At 44.0% G+C, this 16,893-nt stretch overlaps 1 protein-coding gene across 1 annotated transcript in view; it reads right to left on the bottom strand.

The window, feature by feature from the left end:
- The window catches only part of tm9sf4 (transmembrane 9 superfamily protein member 4), a 33,939-nt gene that overhangs the window by 16,886 nt on the left and 160 nt on the right, over positions 1–16,893 (bottom strand). Inside the window, exons 2-8 of the mRNA XM_063208827.1 lie at positions 15,560–15,667; positions 14,132–14,231; positions 13,059–13,227; positions 9,938–10,079; positions 8,861–8,984; positions 7,989–8,107; positions 119–230 (exon numbers count right to left, since the gene is read on the bottom strand). Of these exons, the coding sequence (XP_063064897.1) occupies positions 119–230; positions 7,989–8,107; positions 8,861–8,984; positions 9,938–10,079; positions 13,059–13,227; positions 14,132–14,231; positions 15,560–15,667 (874 nt within the window). The remainder of the gene's footprint in view (positions 1–118; positions 231–7,988; positions 8,108–8,860; positions 8,985–9,937; positions 10,080–13,058; positions 13,228–14,131; positions 14,232–15,559; positions 15,668–16,893) is intronic.

Below are 16,893 nucleotides of genomic sequence, written 5' to 3'. Positions count from 1 at the left end.
TACCAATATTTTTTTTCTAAGTTGCTGCAATGAATATTGCTTATGTCAACATTTTGCCTTACACCTTCATCAGGTTCATTTCTAGACCAATGGCAACATCAATTGGCTGTCAGCCCACCTGAGAGGAAGAAGACCACCACCACCGAGTTGACGATGGAGAACCAGTGGATCTGCACGTCGCTCATGGTGAGGTAGGTGTCCCAGCGCGACGCCCATTTCACCTCGCTCTCCTGCACATCGGGAAATCAACCAGGAAGACACAAAAGAACCTCATTTAACATTTCAAGAACTATTGAAAGCCTCCATAAAAGTTATTCCCTATATTTTATGTGTTCTTTTTTCCCAGCTTTCACTCTGAATTGGTAATTGAAAAAAAAAAAAAAAAAAAAAAAACCCAAACAAGTCAGGACTCTTGTGGCGTGCAGCGATATCCAAGTGTTGGATGGCAAGGACATTGGAAAGGGGCAGAACTTTAAGGAATGGCAAAACATTTCCTTTGCAACTTGAGCAGTATCTCAACCAGAGCATGTGAACGGAGCGGAGCGAGCGGGGGAGCGGAGCGGTAGAAATATGGTTAGAGCGCCGAGCGGTTATGAATTCAAAGGTCGGAGGGATGATTTCCCTCTGCTCCGATGCGCTCACAAATTAAAATGTTGGAATATAAAATTTGTAAAATAACATTTATTTGATTAAGTGTGCTGTTTTAGACGTGTTTTTGAATTGAAAACGAGTTGCAGGCCAACAGTTTTTAATCCTTCAAAAATTTGAAGCCACTACAGCCAGCCACTGACCCCGGCGCTTGCGCGTCACGTGTGCCCCGCGAGGCAAGGTCTGAAGATGGAGTTTGTGAAGTACTTCGAAAAGCAAGGTGATAGGTCGTATAAATGCAAAATTCAGGTCAAAAAGCGAGGAAGATGTTGAGCACGATGAAGAATGTTAGCGACATAGTCGCTGTGAGTAACTCATATTTTAACCTGGGCATGAGAAAGCACGACGAGATGCTGCGCAAAGGAGGATGGAACAAAACGTGGACATTCCTCTTTTGTCAGTTAGATTAAGCTTTTTGGGGACAGCATTTCTCAAAAAAACCTTTAGTTTTGTCTTCTCAATAACCCAACAATTTCCCTTAGACTATTTCTTTGGAGTTTGATTTAATTAAACAGAACACGTTGACAGTACTGCCGTCAGATTTTCCTACTGCTTTCACTCTTTTCCAGTAGACGCCCTACTGTTATCAATTATGAATGATTTACTAATATTTTCGTTCAAAACATTGTCAATGAGATGGCCGTTCCTGCGAGATATGGGCCAGTCCATGCAAACAAAAGCATAAATATTTATCATGAGTCTTCAGGTGTGCGCAAACTGTGTATGAACGCATGGCCGAAACTCTTATTTTAACCTTGGCATGAGAAAGCACGACGAGATGCTGCACAAACACCAGGAGGATGGAACAAAACGTGAGCAAAAAGATGTAGGGGTTGCGCCCTGTATGGTCCTTGCAATATTCCTCTGGAACATACAGAAGCCATGTGCTTGTAATTAGACCTTTTCTGGGACGACTGACCTCCTCTATAGCCTACCATGTCGACTCTGCGGTCTCGTTGCGTTCCTTTGCGCGAGACAAGACCGCTTCGAGAGGTACCCACGCGGGTCATTTCGATTCTCTCTTCCTCCAGCCAATGTTCCAAATTGTCACTTCAACCAGTCCGTAAAACTCTCCGCAATGTAAGCAAACGATTACCAATCAATCAGCAGTAGATGGCTGAGCTGTAGTCAGTCTGTGCCAGTGTTAATTTCGTCAACCACGACGATGACGAAAATATTTCGTCAACGCCCCTTTTTCCCTTGACGATGACGAGACGATGACGAACTAAAAATTGCCTCAAGCAAATCAAAATATGACGAAAATAAAAAAATATTTTCGTCAAGCAGACTAAGACGAGACGAAATTTACAAGCCATGGACGAGTGGACATTAAAAATATATAATTATTCATAATTAATTTGTAATTTGTAATTGTAATATAAGCCTAAGTGTCTTGAACTTCATAGGTGATTGTGCGCTCACGCTGTGTCGCCTCGCTTGTATCTGCTGGCAGCCAATGCATGGCGCGGCTCAGTCACTAGTCAAGTCAAGTCAAGTCAAGTTTATTGTCAATTTCTTTACATGCACTGGTCATACAAAGAATTTGAAATTGCGTTTCTTGCTCTCCCATGCAGACATAGACTAATCTAGGTAAGGACATAGACAGTATAGACATAGACAGTACTCATACATGGACATAGACAGTATGGACGTAGACATTGCTCATACAGACATTTAAAGTGCAAGACTGGACAACAGAAGACTTGTAGAGAACATACATTAAGAGGAGGTATTTTGTTGTTCTTTTTCCTAAAAGTCCTTTATAGCGTTCTGACATAGTAATAGTAGCATTTGAAGAAATAAATAATTAAAAAGGTTTTTATTTAAATACACCAGCAGCAGTATGTGTGTGTGTGTGTTTGTATGTGTTTTGTGTGCGTGTGTGTGTGTGTGTGTGTGTGTGTGTGTGTGTGTGTGTGTGTGTGTGTGTGTGTGTGTGTGTGTGTGTGTGTGTGTGTGTGTGTGTGTTTAGTGCAGGTAAAAAGTGCGGTGTGCGTCTGTGTGTGTGTGTGTGCCTGTGTATGTGTGTGTGTGTGTGTGTGTGTGTGTATGTGTGTGAGTATGAGTTGTGTGTCAGTGTGTGTATGTTTGGGTTTAGTGCAGAAAGTGCAGTGTGCTTGTGTGTGTGTGTGTGTGTGTGTGTGTGTGTGTGTGTGTGTGTGTGTCTGTGTGTGTGTGTGTGTGTGTGTGTGTGTGTGTGTGTGTGTGTGTGTGTGTGTGTGTGTGTGTGTGCGTGTATGTTTTGAGTTAGTGCAGGTTGAAAGTTCAGTCACAGATGTAGTAGTGCAGGTGGAGTGTTCAGTCGCAGATATGGTGGTGGGGATGAGGGGGGGGAGCGTTGTCAGTGGCCTGGCTGGCTAGAGGCTGACAGTGAAGGGAGAGTGGGTTGAGTGTTCAGTATCTTGATTGCTTGATGCATCGTGCTGCTTGTAAGCCTGGTGGTACGGGAACGGAGGCGCCTGTACCTCTTTCCAGAGGGCAGGAGGCTGAACAGTTTGTGTGCAGGGTGGCTTGTGTCTTTGATGATCATCAGTGCTTTTCGGGTGAGGCGTGCGGTGTAAATGTCCTGCAGGGAGGGGAGTGGTACTCCAATGATCTTCTTCGCTGTGTTCACAACACGTTGGAGTGTCTTCCTGTTTTTCTCCGTGCAGCTTCCTCCCCACACTGTGATGCAGCTGGACACGACGCTCTCTATGGTTCCTCTGTAGAATGTTGTCATGATGGAGGGTGTAGCACTTGCCTTCTTTAGTTTGCGCAAGAAGTAGAGACGCTGATGGGCCTTCTTCGCCAGTGATGTAGTGTTGGTGGTCCAAGAGAGGTCGTCGCTGATGTGCACTCCAAGGAACTTGGTGCTGCTCACTCTCTCCACAGCATCACCGTCGATGGTCAGTGGTGGCAGTTGTTTTTGGACCCTCTGAAAGTTGACAACAATCTCCTTGGTCTTGTTGACATTCAGCAGGAGGTTGTTGTCTTTGCACCATCTGGCCAGCAGGTCTACTTCTTCTCTGTAGTGGGTCTCATCGCCCTTAGTGATGAGGCCCACCAGTGTTGTATCATCCGCAAACTTCACTAGATGGTTAGTGCTGTGGGTCGTTGTGCAGTCATGTGTCAGCAGCGTGAACAGCAGGGGGCTGAGAACACAACCTTGCGGAGCCCCCGTGCTCAGGGTCAGGGTGCTTGAGGTGTTATTCCCTACCCGTACTGCTTGTGGTCTCTGCATCAGGAAGTCCAGCAGCCAGTTGCAGAGGGAGGTGCTGAAACCTAGTTTGTCCAGTTTTCTGATGAGTTGTTGTGGTATTATGGTATTGAATGCTGAGCTGAAGTCAATGAACAGCATTCTCACATATGAGTCTTTATTGTCCAAGTGGGTGAGGGCTGGATGGAGGGCAGAGCAGATTGCATCCTCCGTGGATCGCTTGGCTCGGTATGCGAACTGGTAGGGGTCCAGGGTGGGGGGTAGGGTGGCTTTGATGTGTGACAGGACTAGCCGTTCGAAGCACTTCATGATTATGGGCGTCAGTGCTACAGGACGGTAGTCATTGAAGCATGATGGTGATGATTTCTTCGGCACGGGTATGATGGTAGCAGCTTTGAAAAGTGATGGGATGACTGCTTGCTCCAGAGAGATGTTAAAGATGTCTGTGAAGACATCCTTCAGCTCTTCTGCACAATCCTTCAACACTCGGCCAGGTATGTTGTCTGGGCCAGCTGCTTTGCGTGGGTTGATGGTGGCCAGTGTCCTCTTCACACTGGCAGAGGACAGGTACAGGGGTTGATCATGGGGGGGAGGGGGAGTTTTCTGTGGATGAGTGTCGTTTTGTGCTTCAAAACGGGCAAAGAAACTGTTCAGGTCGTTTAGCAGAGAGGTGTTGTTGTCGTAGTTCTGTAGCCTAGTAGTTCAGTGAGTCCATTTAAGTTGAGTTTAGGTCCTAAAACATTCCCAGAGAAAGAGAAAAAATAGCCGACGTTGAGGGAAGTGTTCATTTTGAAACATGTTCAACAACCCTCTTATCCATGACGAAGACATGTGTTTCTGCAGTAGGTAATGACAGTCGCGCCAATCCTCCTCTGATACTGTCATTCTAAACCTCCTCCAGCTTCCACTATTCTCCTTTTCACTTAGGCTGTCTTAGCCCGGCGTTCGTTGTCTGTTCTTTTTTAATAATGTTTGCTATATTTGTTGTTATATATCTATATCAGTAGGCAGCAAGCAAATCATGAAGGTCGGATTTGTGAATGTATTTAAATCAGTCACCGCGGGAGCGCGCGCCAGCAGGGGGAAAGTTGGCCTGTCTAATGTAACAGAGGCACGGCTGTAGCCCAGTTTTGAAAAGAATCAATGGATGGGCGATCGCTAAGGAGTTTTAAACTGTTGAGATTTGAAACTTGTTCTCGTCGAGAGCAACGCTAAAAGACCCAAGGAAGTCGACAGCATTTCCGTGCGTCTTCAGCGTCTTCCTAAGTTCCAAAAACTCTTTCCAGGTCATGCTTATCGAGCCTCGACACCCCCGACAAACAAAACAGCACTAGTGTTAAAATATTTGTAGGCCTATGTGCGTGTCCTTTCTATCGTCCAGTCTGCATAACCCTGCCTAACTATTTTTCCTGGGACTTTTGCAGGGCATACGAAGTGTGCTCGCGCAATCTATTTAAGCCTATTCCACACATGCCGCACGAGTCATTATCGTTCTCTGCTCGCATTGCCAATTGAAAACAAAAACCGCTAACTTGCATAGTCTAACATCAGCAGTATTTTATCTGACTCGTGGTCATCGGGAAGCCACTATCAGGGAGACTTCTTGAACTTCATGCAGACTTGGGATGTCTGGTCTTCCCACTGCCGGCAATCTGCAGGCTTTAAGTCCCGCGGTCAGGTGAAGAAGAGCATGTAGCTTCCTCCGTGATCAAACTCAAAATGAAATATAATATGCAGCAGCTTCTAATGCACGAGAGAGAGAGAGAGAGAGAGAGAGAGAGAGAGAGAGAGAGAGAGAGAGAGAGAGAGAGAGAGAGAGAGAGCGCAGCCTGCACCTGGATGTGTGTGTGTGTGTGTGTGTGTGTGTGTGTGTGTGTGTGTGATGCTCTTTTGCTCTATGATGTTGAAATTACTGATTTGGGTTTTGGTGGAAAATGACCAAGTAACAAGGTGAATATTTGCTGCAATGGGCAATATTAGTAATACTTTGTGAAATAACAATAGCCATTGTAGGTTATTTATTTTACACAATATTGACTAAAATGACTAAAAATTGAAATGTTGACTAAAATTTGAAATGTTGACTAAAATGACTAAAATGACTAAAATTTGACTATGACTAAAATTGATTTTCGTCATTTTGACTAAGACTAAGACTAAATTGGGAAGGCAATGACTAAAATATGACTAAGACTAACATTGATTTTCGTCATTGTGACTAAGACTATGACTAAATCAAAAAAAGCTGACGAAATTAACACTGGTCTGTGCATATAATCTGTTGTAACATATGTTTCAATTTTACCACGGAATCACCGTGACAAGTAGGCTATTGCATATTGTGTGATTAAAAGTGGGATGAAATTATCATAAAACATCATAATTATTCTTAACAATAGGCTACAGAGTGGGTTTAAAGTGATCTAAGAGCCTGTTTTTGGAAATGACACTATTATCTAATTTGCAATGGGATGCGAAGTGACCTTTTTAATGTACCGGTAGTCTAGTAAAATAAATTAATAATTAAATAGGTAGGAAAAAATGGTAACACTTTATAATAATGTTCCTTAGTAAAGACTCAGCAAATAATTAACTAATGATGAATAAAACATTAACAAATGTTTTTATTATTAACTAGGCTTTATTAATGCTTTATAAAATATCTACAAATGATATCTGCAAGATTTTACACACCTTATAACAGAGTATTTTATTCATTTACAAGCAACTTGTAAATGTTTGATAAATATAAAATATTAACATAGCATTTCCTAGTCATTTACAAGCATTTGTTTACATTTCCTAGTCATTTACAAACGTTTGTTAATGTTTTGTTCATCAATAGTTAATTATTTATTAAGTCTTTATAATGCTTTTTTGCATCCATTATTCTAAAGTGTTACCGAAAAAATAAGACAAGACAACACATAAATCAAACGCCGGGTGTCCTAGGGCCCTGACATAATTACATGAAGGAAAAATGTCAAGAAAATGCCTTCTCCTGAACATTTGAGCGAGCGAGGAGCGATTTCGACAGAGCGGCAAGAAAATGATGGTGAGCGTGAGCGTTTTATGAGCGGAGCATCCTGGCGCAACTTAGAGCAGCAGAGCGAATGAGCGGACATTCCTCCTGAGCGGGGAGCGGGACTTGAGCCATGCTCAGCTCCGTTCACATGCTCTGATCTCAACACTTTTTGAGCTGAAGAGGCGTTATTTAAAGTATAGAACAAGGGGAAGTAACACTAGCAATGATTTTACACAGGGCTAACAGGCAATATCTCAGTCCCAAATTATAGTGGTACAGTATAATTACACACCAATTACAGTAGTGTCCGAGACAAGCCTACTGTGTGTAGACCACCTGGTGAGCTATGGTGGAATGACCTTCAGAACATCTCGTCAGATATTGTACTTTTTGAGCAGTCTCTTGTATAAAAAAACCCAGGATGCACTACCTTCTTCAATCTTAGCAGTTTAGAACTACGGGAATAATACATAGACAGAATAGTGCAACCAGTCACAAATCACAATGGCACAGTATCATTTCAAAACAATTGCAGTGGTCTGGAAGACATCCATAACATCTCATCAGACAAGCTTTCACACAAAGCGCTACAAGGTTAGACAACTGCAAACATCCTTGTACAGATTGCCATTCTGTCAATGCCGAAGTGGCATGCCAGCTTATCTGGTCCATCCAGTCTGGGGGTGCAGACGAGATTCTCACCAAGGTTGACCCACTTAGTGATTTGACTGCTCTTTTCAAACAAATGTATGTATGCATGCCTTTTAAACAAAACACAGATCTAGAAAAAAACTATGATGATACTGTATTGACTATTGTGAAATACAATCCTGAGGAGGGGCTTGTGCAAACCTCTGCCTAGTGAAACAGGAATGGCCATGAAAAGACATCCTGTTTGCTGCATGATTTGGAGCTTCACAGTTTCCCCAAACACTTCATTACTAAAGCAGCCACCTTAAAAAACAAACACCTCCCACCTTGCCCCTGAAAAGAAAAAAAAGGTTTTTGGGGATGCATGTCCTTAAGTTGCTTTCAACGGATGCATAAGCTTGTTCGTTTTTGGGTGGTTTTATACCATACTATACCATACTGACAAAATGTTCAACAGGAAACACTGACCTCCCAGTGTACAGAGTAGGTGAAGAGTACGCTGTTCTCCTTGGTTGGGTCGATCTCCTGAGGAACGGAGCCACTGGCCTCTGGGAGAGTACAGGCTCCCTTCTCATCCGCCTTCAGGTCTGATGGAGAGGGGGAAGGGGAGGGGGAGAAGAGGAGTGCATTGAGGCATATTGACATGGAAGGGAAAAACAACACAAATGGGACAAGCCACAATAACACACGACAACAAGTAGGCGGAGAAAATACCACTCCCCAAAATAACTTATTTGTGGGGGGGCGCTGTGGCGAGTCCGGCTGGGGTCATTTCCCAGCCCTGGGCATCACCTCAAAGGGACTGTAACTAAGACCCAAAATAGGTTGTTTACCTACATTAGTCGTTTTGAATAAACATGCCACCTAAAGTTAGGCTCAAACTACAAGACTATATCGCCCGATTCTTGGCTGAACCCCCCTTACGACAATCAGAGGAACGTTACCCCGCCCCAGGAACATCGCAAGCGATTGTCGGGCAAGATTTCCTCGGCGTGTGCAACGTTCTTAGATAGAATTTTGGCCAATCACAAGTCGTAGAAATCAAACACTATTTGATATTTGCGACTGGAAATAGAACATCGGGCATTGTGTCAGGTGGTTACGATCAGGGTTAAGATTGACAGTTGCGATCTTCTAGTTCTCTTCTAGTGTGAGGTGCACCCCGACGTCAAAATCGGACACAAACTCAGGAGTGGTATTATTGTTTTGCTGGGGATTTTTGTATTGTCAGTTACTACATTTAATGCTAAAACTTACTCAGACATGTTTTATGATGTCATGTATATTCTAAAGTGAACTAAAAAAAAGAATGTTAAATAAACAAACTCAGGAGTGCTCACCGTCCGTCTTGACGCTCTGGGGCACCACCTCAAAGCGCACCACCCTGTAGTTGTCCTCCTCCTCCCCCTCCAACTTCTCTCGGTGGAAGTAGAGGATGAAGGACAGGTGGTTGTGCAAGTAGAACTGTGGACAGGGCAAACAAGAGCCATTAGTCACGGCACGCCCCATAAGGATACCGGCACTAAGAATAGCCGTCATACTGAAGCGCTTTAAATAAAAAAAGGAACAAGGCTTGGTCATTTGTCAATAGAGGACAAAAGAAAAGAAAGAGTGAGCATTTGAGAAAATGCGTGGCACAGACGATTTAAAATGGGCGTGCTCTTGCCAATGCTGCCATTTGCACGAGGGTGAAAGAGAGAGCGAGCAAGAGAGTGAAAGAATGGCAGAGAGAGACATAGAAGGCAGTGTTTCCCGCAGCGCTTTCTAACCAAGGCCTTAGCTACGTCAGGACACCGCCTTGGCAATGTTCCTCAATTTTTTTTTTCTCTTTTTCATAAACTGTCCGGCTTCTACGGCTTATAGCAATAGCTAAACTACAACTCCCAGCATGCCCGATAACAGGCTACGCTAGAAAGACCCGCCCCTCCCTCGAATCGAGAGTCAGACAAGACGGGACTCGGGAGCTGTTCACTTAACCTCAGTTGCTTTGGCTGGCTATACGGTAGCGTACAACAGCAGTGAGATTGTAAATCATTTATTTACAGACTGACGCTTTTGTTGTTGTCAAAGTTCTCTACGCTCTGTACATTTTTGAAAGTTATGGCCCATATTTGATTTCAAACAGTGTGTTGAGGACTTCAAACTGGGTTAACAATAGCGGTGGTTAGCCCTATGGAAGGGAATGGCTTTTTAGCCCCATGCAGCTAACTTAAAGGCTACTTAAAAATGAACTGCGTCTGTGACGCAAACCCGCGCCACTTGGGCCCGAAGAATCACCACCTTGACTAAGCAATTTCCTGTGGGAAACACTGGAAGTGATATAGAGAGCAAATCATATGCATGTGCATCCGTGTGTGTATGTCAGAGACACAGAGAAAGGGAGAGAGAGAGAGAATGCTTAAGTATGGATGGAGTACTTTGTTGCTCTCTGAGAAGCCCAGTCTGTAGCCGTGTTCAAACTGGACGTCCTTCAACAGGTCCTTCTTCTGCTCGTCGTCACCCCCAATGTCCCGGTTGGGGTATTCCAGCCTCGTGGCCACCGGCAGGTTATCCGCAATCCTGACACACACACAGACAGACAGACAGACAGACAGACACACACACACGAAACGGGTTCTTCACTTGTCAAACAAATTTCTTTTATGGTGGGAGCCCACTATCCATGTTCAAAAGCAGGAACTAACATCATGACCAAGTGTCGGACAGTTGATGATGCCTGCACAAGTCACGCAGACAGGTTGAATGCTTCCATAGTAACAATGACAATTACCGGTATCTTCATTAACATGGCTAACAATCAGTGTTTTGGCCAACACTATGCACTGGTACAGTCAGGCTAGACCGGAAAAAAAATGTTGTAATAAGTTTTGGATACCTATCGCATCCCACATGCTTCTTCTTGCATAGCGTTTCAGTTACCCAGACATACCAAACACATTGTACGGCATACATATCCTGTACATCTTTTATTTTCTGGGAATTCAAATCAACTCATTACAAATGACGAACATCAGGTAACCCATTGATGCCGGTTGTTGCGTTACGCAACATTGGCCCTGACGCCGGTTGTTGCAAAACGCAACATTAGGCCTATTGATTTGTCAATATTTTCAAGACGCATGAGAGATGCAATGCTCAATGTTTTGTTCAAATACACAAGAGGTGGGTGTTCTCGATTTTTTCAATGATCATGTAGCAAAAAAAAAAGTTTGATTCGTCGACAAAAATGTCAAACGCAATCAACCACGCTTGCTTCTGCAGACGTGGGTTGTAGCCATTTCACACAGGTAAAAAAAAAAAAAGAAGGCGGCTGTGGTTCGCAAGACACGCTGTTACAGCGAACGTGATGTTCAGTTGAAAGGTAATGAAGAAATTCGAGGACAGGAAATATGATTGAAGACCCTTTAGATAGAGAGCAGGAGTGTGATTTGCCGCGGCCGCATGAAGAGGTGGCATGAGTGACTTCCAAATAGACAGTCAGCTAGATTTCGCCCCCGACGTTACCAAAACTTCACTCCGACACTCGGGGCAATTGACGAAGGTGCCAATATCTGAGGAAGCACGTCCTTCAGATATATTTCAGAATATTTTCACTGAGGAACCTTAGGATATGGTGATAACCTATTGGTGAGGCAGACAACGGTAGACATGCGAATTGTAGACGCGCGGCCACACATCCAGCTCAAAGTGGAACCCCGTATCAAAATAGGATATCAAATTGCTCATCGGTCTCTCTGCATAACGTTTGGAGGAATAAAACGGCCATACTCGCCGGTGGGAGAGCAAGTGGCTGTATCAGACAAATGTCCCCCGATTTATGGCAGAAATGACTGCCTAATAATTATAGGCCTAATAATAATGATTATTATGATTTAGCCTAGTTATAGTCGGCTATTGTAACAGTAGCAATAGTAGCCTAATAGCTTATAATAAATAGCATCAAGCATTATCCTGAAAGCACATGAAACGTTTTTCAATCATTTGACTATGAGATGATTTTTTTTAAGGAATATGTGTTAGTGTTAATGCTGAATGAACATAATCCTGTGAAAGCAGAGGATTTTACCTTTTAAATGCAATTTGTCCCATGTCCATATGTGTTCCAGAGGCTGAGATATTGAATTTTTCATAGGAGTTTTCAACCAATTTTTCTTATCTCAAAAAACCCTCAGGCATTGGGGACCTTTTCTAAAAACTGGCTCAGGCGCCAATGGGTTAACCAACCACATCCTATTTACAAAGCCAAGAGCCACTACAAATGACCATAGACACACCCATCAACATTCAAACAGTTGTCGTCATGAAAACAATCAAAGTGCTTGTAACAACATAGCCACACCAACGCCTAGCATAAGCACAGCAGGAACTACAGTATGTGTAACCACCGCATGTCTATGTGCTTGTGATGCAAAGGAGTTAAAGGCATGGCCCTACACATCCGCAGGTGCCCACGAGTGGCACAGGGGCAGGTTTGATTGCTTGCTTGTTTTTTTGTTTATAGCCAGTTAAGCAGCTGTGGCTAGATCATGGCAAATACAGGTAATAACATTTCACTTGATACTAAAAACCAACAATGAAATAAATAAATACATTCATTAAATATCTATCACCATCTGTGGTTGGGGTATCAGTGTGATTGCAAAGACAATACGGCACTCCGTGTCCCACTCCCCTTACCCGTTATAAATCGAACACAAACCCACGGCCTCTCATTGCTTAAATGTCGATTGACATTAATACACTTGAAAAGATTGGCACGATGGCAAGCACACTGATGAGGTGGGCAGCTACTAGTTTAGATCCATGATGGCATACAGCAGTCCCATTGAGCACACAGTAGACAGACGGCCACAGTAGACAGATACACAGCCACAGATGGGACAGGCGGGCAGACAGACAGGCAGGCAGACAGACAGGCAGGCAGACAGGAAGACTTAAAGACAGTGGTGGGAGATACAGACAGCGACAGAGAGAGCTATAGGCCAGAAAACCGGCAGAGGGGACAGACAGTCAGAGATGGTATGGCCGGTCAGTCGGTCAGTCAGTCAGATAGATGGGGCCATAGACAGAGAGAGACATGGCCACACCAAAGAGAGACAGGCACAGACACATGGGCCAACAGGCAAGCAGACAGTCACAGAGGCAGAGACAGAGATGTAGAGAGTAAAATGGGAAAAGACTGAGCAAACAACAGACAGACACACAGCATGAGTGAGGCACTAAAGCAGCCAGCGACAAAGAAGTGGATGTAGTACTGCAGAGAGAGACAGAGATATAGCTCAGATAGACTGAGAGACAGACAGAAAGACAACCAGCCTAAAGAAAAAGACAACAGACAAGCTTGCTGGGGGTAAGGCAGGTAGTGGGTCAGCCAGATGGCAACTCACAGGCGGACAAATATGTAAAGACGGTATGTAAGAAGATATGTAAAATAGGCCGACCAAGACAGCAGAGAGGTAACCAAGGGTACGGCAGGCAGGCGACCAAGAGTACGGCATGTAGTGGGCCATCCAGCCAGCCAGCCAGCTAAGGACTCACAGGTGGACGTAGTATTCCTCCTGGATCCTCTCGGCCATCAGCTTGCTCTCCTCCACGTTCAGCTTCTTGGGCTCACTGGGCTTGCCGCACACCAGCTGACACGCGCGGTCCTGGTTCATCACCACCGAGTAGGGCGTGTTGACGATGCGGTCGCCACGCAGCACCTCCCCTGTACAACAGCAGCACAGTAATAATGGCTTCATTTGAAGGGTCAAGTCACAAAGCTTTATCTGTCCCAGCTTGGGCAATTGTTTTGCAGTAGTGGTACACGCATACAGAGTCACACTTCCACAAAACATTATAAAAACACATGGAAAAAGACAACCTGCTAAAGCTTTTCACTGTGTGTCATCACACAAGACCTCCACTGTTCAAGGTCTTCACAGTTAGAACAGCTTCGTTACAGGGCAATCTGCTACAGCTATTCACTGTGTGTGTCATCATGACGCACCTCCCCTATTCAACATCAGCATAGTTGCAATCAGGGCTCCAAATGAACACCTGCCAACTGGCCAAATGCTGGTGAAAATTCAGTGTGGTTGGTAGAATAGAGAACTTACGAGCCACTTTGAGTTTGTGTTTGGCTAGTAAGACTGACATCTATTAGCCATTTTGGCTGTTGATGAAAATCGTAAATCTAGAGCCCTGGTTGCAACAACGTCATTGCCTGACGCTCTGCTATTGATGATTATTGTGTGTTGCCATGCAGGACCTCTTCTGCTTCACTGCATGACACTGCTAGTGTTGTTCAAGGTGGGTGTAGTGTATTTTGCATGGTTCTCAGGTAGATAATGCATGGTAGAATCCATGGGGAGATATGAGATATATCATGTATGACGAAACAATGGTTGAATGGGGCAGTGAGGCTGATGATGAGGGAGGATTTTTTTTCTCTTTTCCTTTTTTTTTTGCGCTTGGTTACAAGTCAGCAATTCATTATCTATGTGGCTCGAGACATAAAGTAGGCCACATCTTGTAATGGTCCCACAGGCAATAAGCTGGCTGTAATTGAATCAGGCTTAAGTCTAGTGTGCGCAGTGATTTCAAAACACAATAAGGGGTGGTGGGTTTACCAAGGTTTTCTCCTTTGTAGACCACCTCATCTGGCCGGCAGAATGGGAGGGAGTAATACTCGTAGGGCAGCTGGGTGCGGGAGCTTGTCAACTTCACAGCCTACAATGAAACAGAAGACAGGCATTCATACAGCAGCACGGTGCAGTTCAAAGCCTCAAGGTCTAGCCATGTTTATCATCAAGATTATCAACACACTGTCAACGCTTGCATGAACATAGCTGCTGCATTAAACAGAGCTTGAATGACTTTTGTCGTCTATTTTTAGAGTGAGGAGACCGCACACTTAAAATCTTTTATTCTTTGTATTTTTTATTCCATGGCAGGATTGGATGACGTTTCGACTGATGTCTTCATCAGATTCTCTACCAACTCTAAAATGTCAGTCAGCCTTTGTCCTGCACCTTGTCCTGTGGTATGCACAATCTAAAGCTTCAGCAATTGTCATATATTTGCCACTATGAGCTAACTGTGATGTACTATTTTTTTAATGTCTTTGATATGCCTTTTCAAATAAAAAAGATCACAAAAGATTATAATCACAAAGAGCGGTCAGGTTAGCTACATTATTGTTTAGATTGGAAGCAAAATGACCCCTCATTGAGAAATAAAGAGAGATGTGTCACCTTACTTGTGGAAAAAACAATCCCATGCCTTTTCCACTGAGTTTTCACATACAATAATTAGTTTAAAAGCTGCAACAAGGCGACCCCAGTCCAAACGGTTTACGGTCATCGTCTCTCAATGGTGGAATAAGCTACCAGTTGCTCCAAGAGCAGAGTCATCCCCCTCAACCTTCAAGAAGCTAGTGAAGACTCATCTCTTCCGAGAGAGCTTCCCTGCATAACGTAACCAGCTCTACTCACCTCTAATCATGGTTACTAACCTGCACTACATTTCATAGGTCCTCCACTATTTTTCTGTTCTCCATTTGTTCTACATTAATAGTATACTGCTGAACTCTGTACTGACCCCTTATGCCCTGTGTACACCAGGTGCCACCTACGCGACCCAGGTAGCTGGGGTGGTTGAAGAAGTTTCGCCATGAATTCGCTTTATTCGCTCTGGACGCTGCATTGACATGTTTGACTCAGCTAATTACATAACGGCTCTGTCTTGACAGCCTGGGACATTTGTCAATATGAACGTTCCAATTTGTTTTCACCGAACCGTGTCATAGCGAATTCGCTTAAGATTAGCTTGAGTTTAATAGTCAAAATTCGCTCTGGTCGCTCAGTTCGCGTCACTCCTAGCGAATTCGCTCTGGTAGCTCTATTCGCCTTCCCTCCATAGAGAAATAATGACTTCGGCCGCTCAGGTCGCGCTTGGTGTACACGGGGCATTACTCTGTACTTGCTTGAATGTCCTCCTTGTAAGTCACTTTGGTCAAAAGCGTCCGCGTAATGTAATGTAATGAAGTGTCATCTCACCTTGATATCTACAGGGCTGTTCTGGTGAAAGTTCATAGGTGCCACCCCAGGCACGTAGAATGGCCTGACTATGGGTAGCGAGGTCAGCAGCAAGAACAGCCACGTCACCTGTCATGGACACAGTCACACATTCAAAACACACAGACATTATCAGCACAATCAATGCTACATCACGCAGAGATGAAAACTGTGTGTGTGTGTGTGTGTGTGTGTGTGTGTGTGTGTGTGTGTGTGTGTGTGTGTGTGTGTGTGTGAGTGAGTGAGAGTGTGTGCGTGCGTGCGTTTTCCTCCACCCATTATACAGTACGTTTTTAAGATAAAATTGGAAGCCAAATGACAGACACACTCGTAATACAGGTTTAGGCTGTGACACTATATTACACACCGTATCTGTGGAGACCGTTTAGCCAAATTAATAATTATACAGGTATGAAATGTGTGTCACTGTCAAAATATGTCAGTAGCAGATACTTCTAGCTAAAGTAGTCACTGATCCTCCAAGTGCAGCGTTAGTGATAAAGCATACCCTCTAGACACGTGTTCAACCGACTTGACATCTTATCCACTTGACCCCGGAGAGAAATCACTGACACACTCATTAGATTACTCTGGGTGGTTACATCCCACTTTCAATTATGACATGATGCAGCGCTAAGGATGGTGGAAGCAAAAGTAGGCTACGATTGCTTGTTGACCCACGAATTGAACATAAATTACAAAGCGAAATGGGGTTAGATTCCACCAGTGATCACAACCAAAACAACCAGTGAAGATCTGACAGTGGATCAAGGCAATGTATGGGCAACCCGGAAATCAAGTCTTCTTAGACAGCACAACAATAATGTTTACGACGTGGCCGAAGAGGCTAGCGTAATAACAGTCAAAGACTAAAAGTTGTCAATGACAACCCGAGCCTAATGTTAGTCAGCCTTCATAACCAGTGTAACTACTAAACTAGATTAATGGGCAGCTTGCTAAGGCTAACATCACAATGGATCTGGATCTGTAGCCCCAAGCAAGAACCCAGAGCCCTACATCCATCCTGTTTTACCGAAACTGACGGATCGACAAGAAATATCAATGCTCGAAGAAAACAACACAACTCAAATCTTGTTCATGCGACTGCGCTTAAACACCGCATTGCATTGTGTTGTATTGAGAGCATTAGCAACAACAAACAGCAGTCATATGAACAATTTCGCACAACAGAACTAACATGATTAGCTAGCTACTTGGCCGTCTAGCAATCGTAGCTAACAATTAGCTTGCCGATATCCATAGGTCTGTCAATAACGACAACACCACTCTGAAAGAAAAGCTGGACAAATTGGCAG

The sequence above is a fragment of the Engraulis encrasicolus genome, chromosome 10 (genome assembly GCF_034702125.1).
Source record: "Engraulis encrasicolus isolate BLACKSEA-1 chromosome 10, IST_EnEncr_1.0, whole genome shotgun sequence".
NCBI lineage: Eukaryota > Metazoa > Chordata > Actinopteri > Clupeiformes > Engraulidae > Engraulis > Engraulis encrasicolus.
Note: the sequence above shows the minus strand (reverse complement) of the source record. Positions and strands in the feature narration are given on the sequence as shown.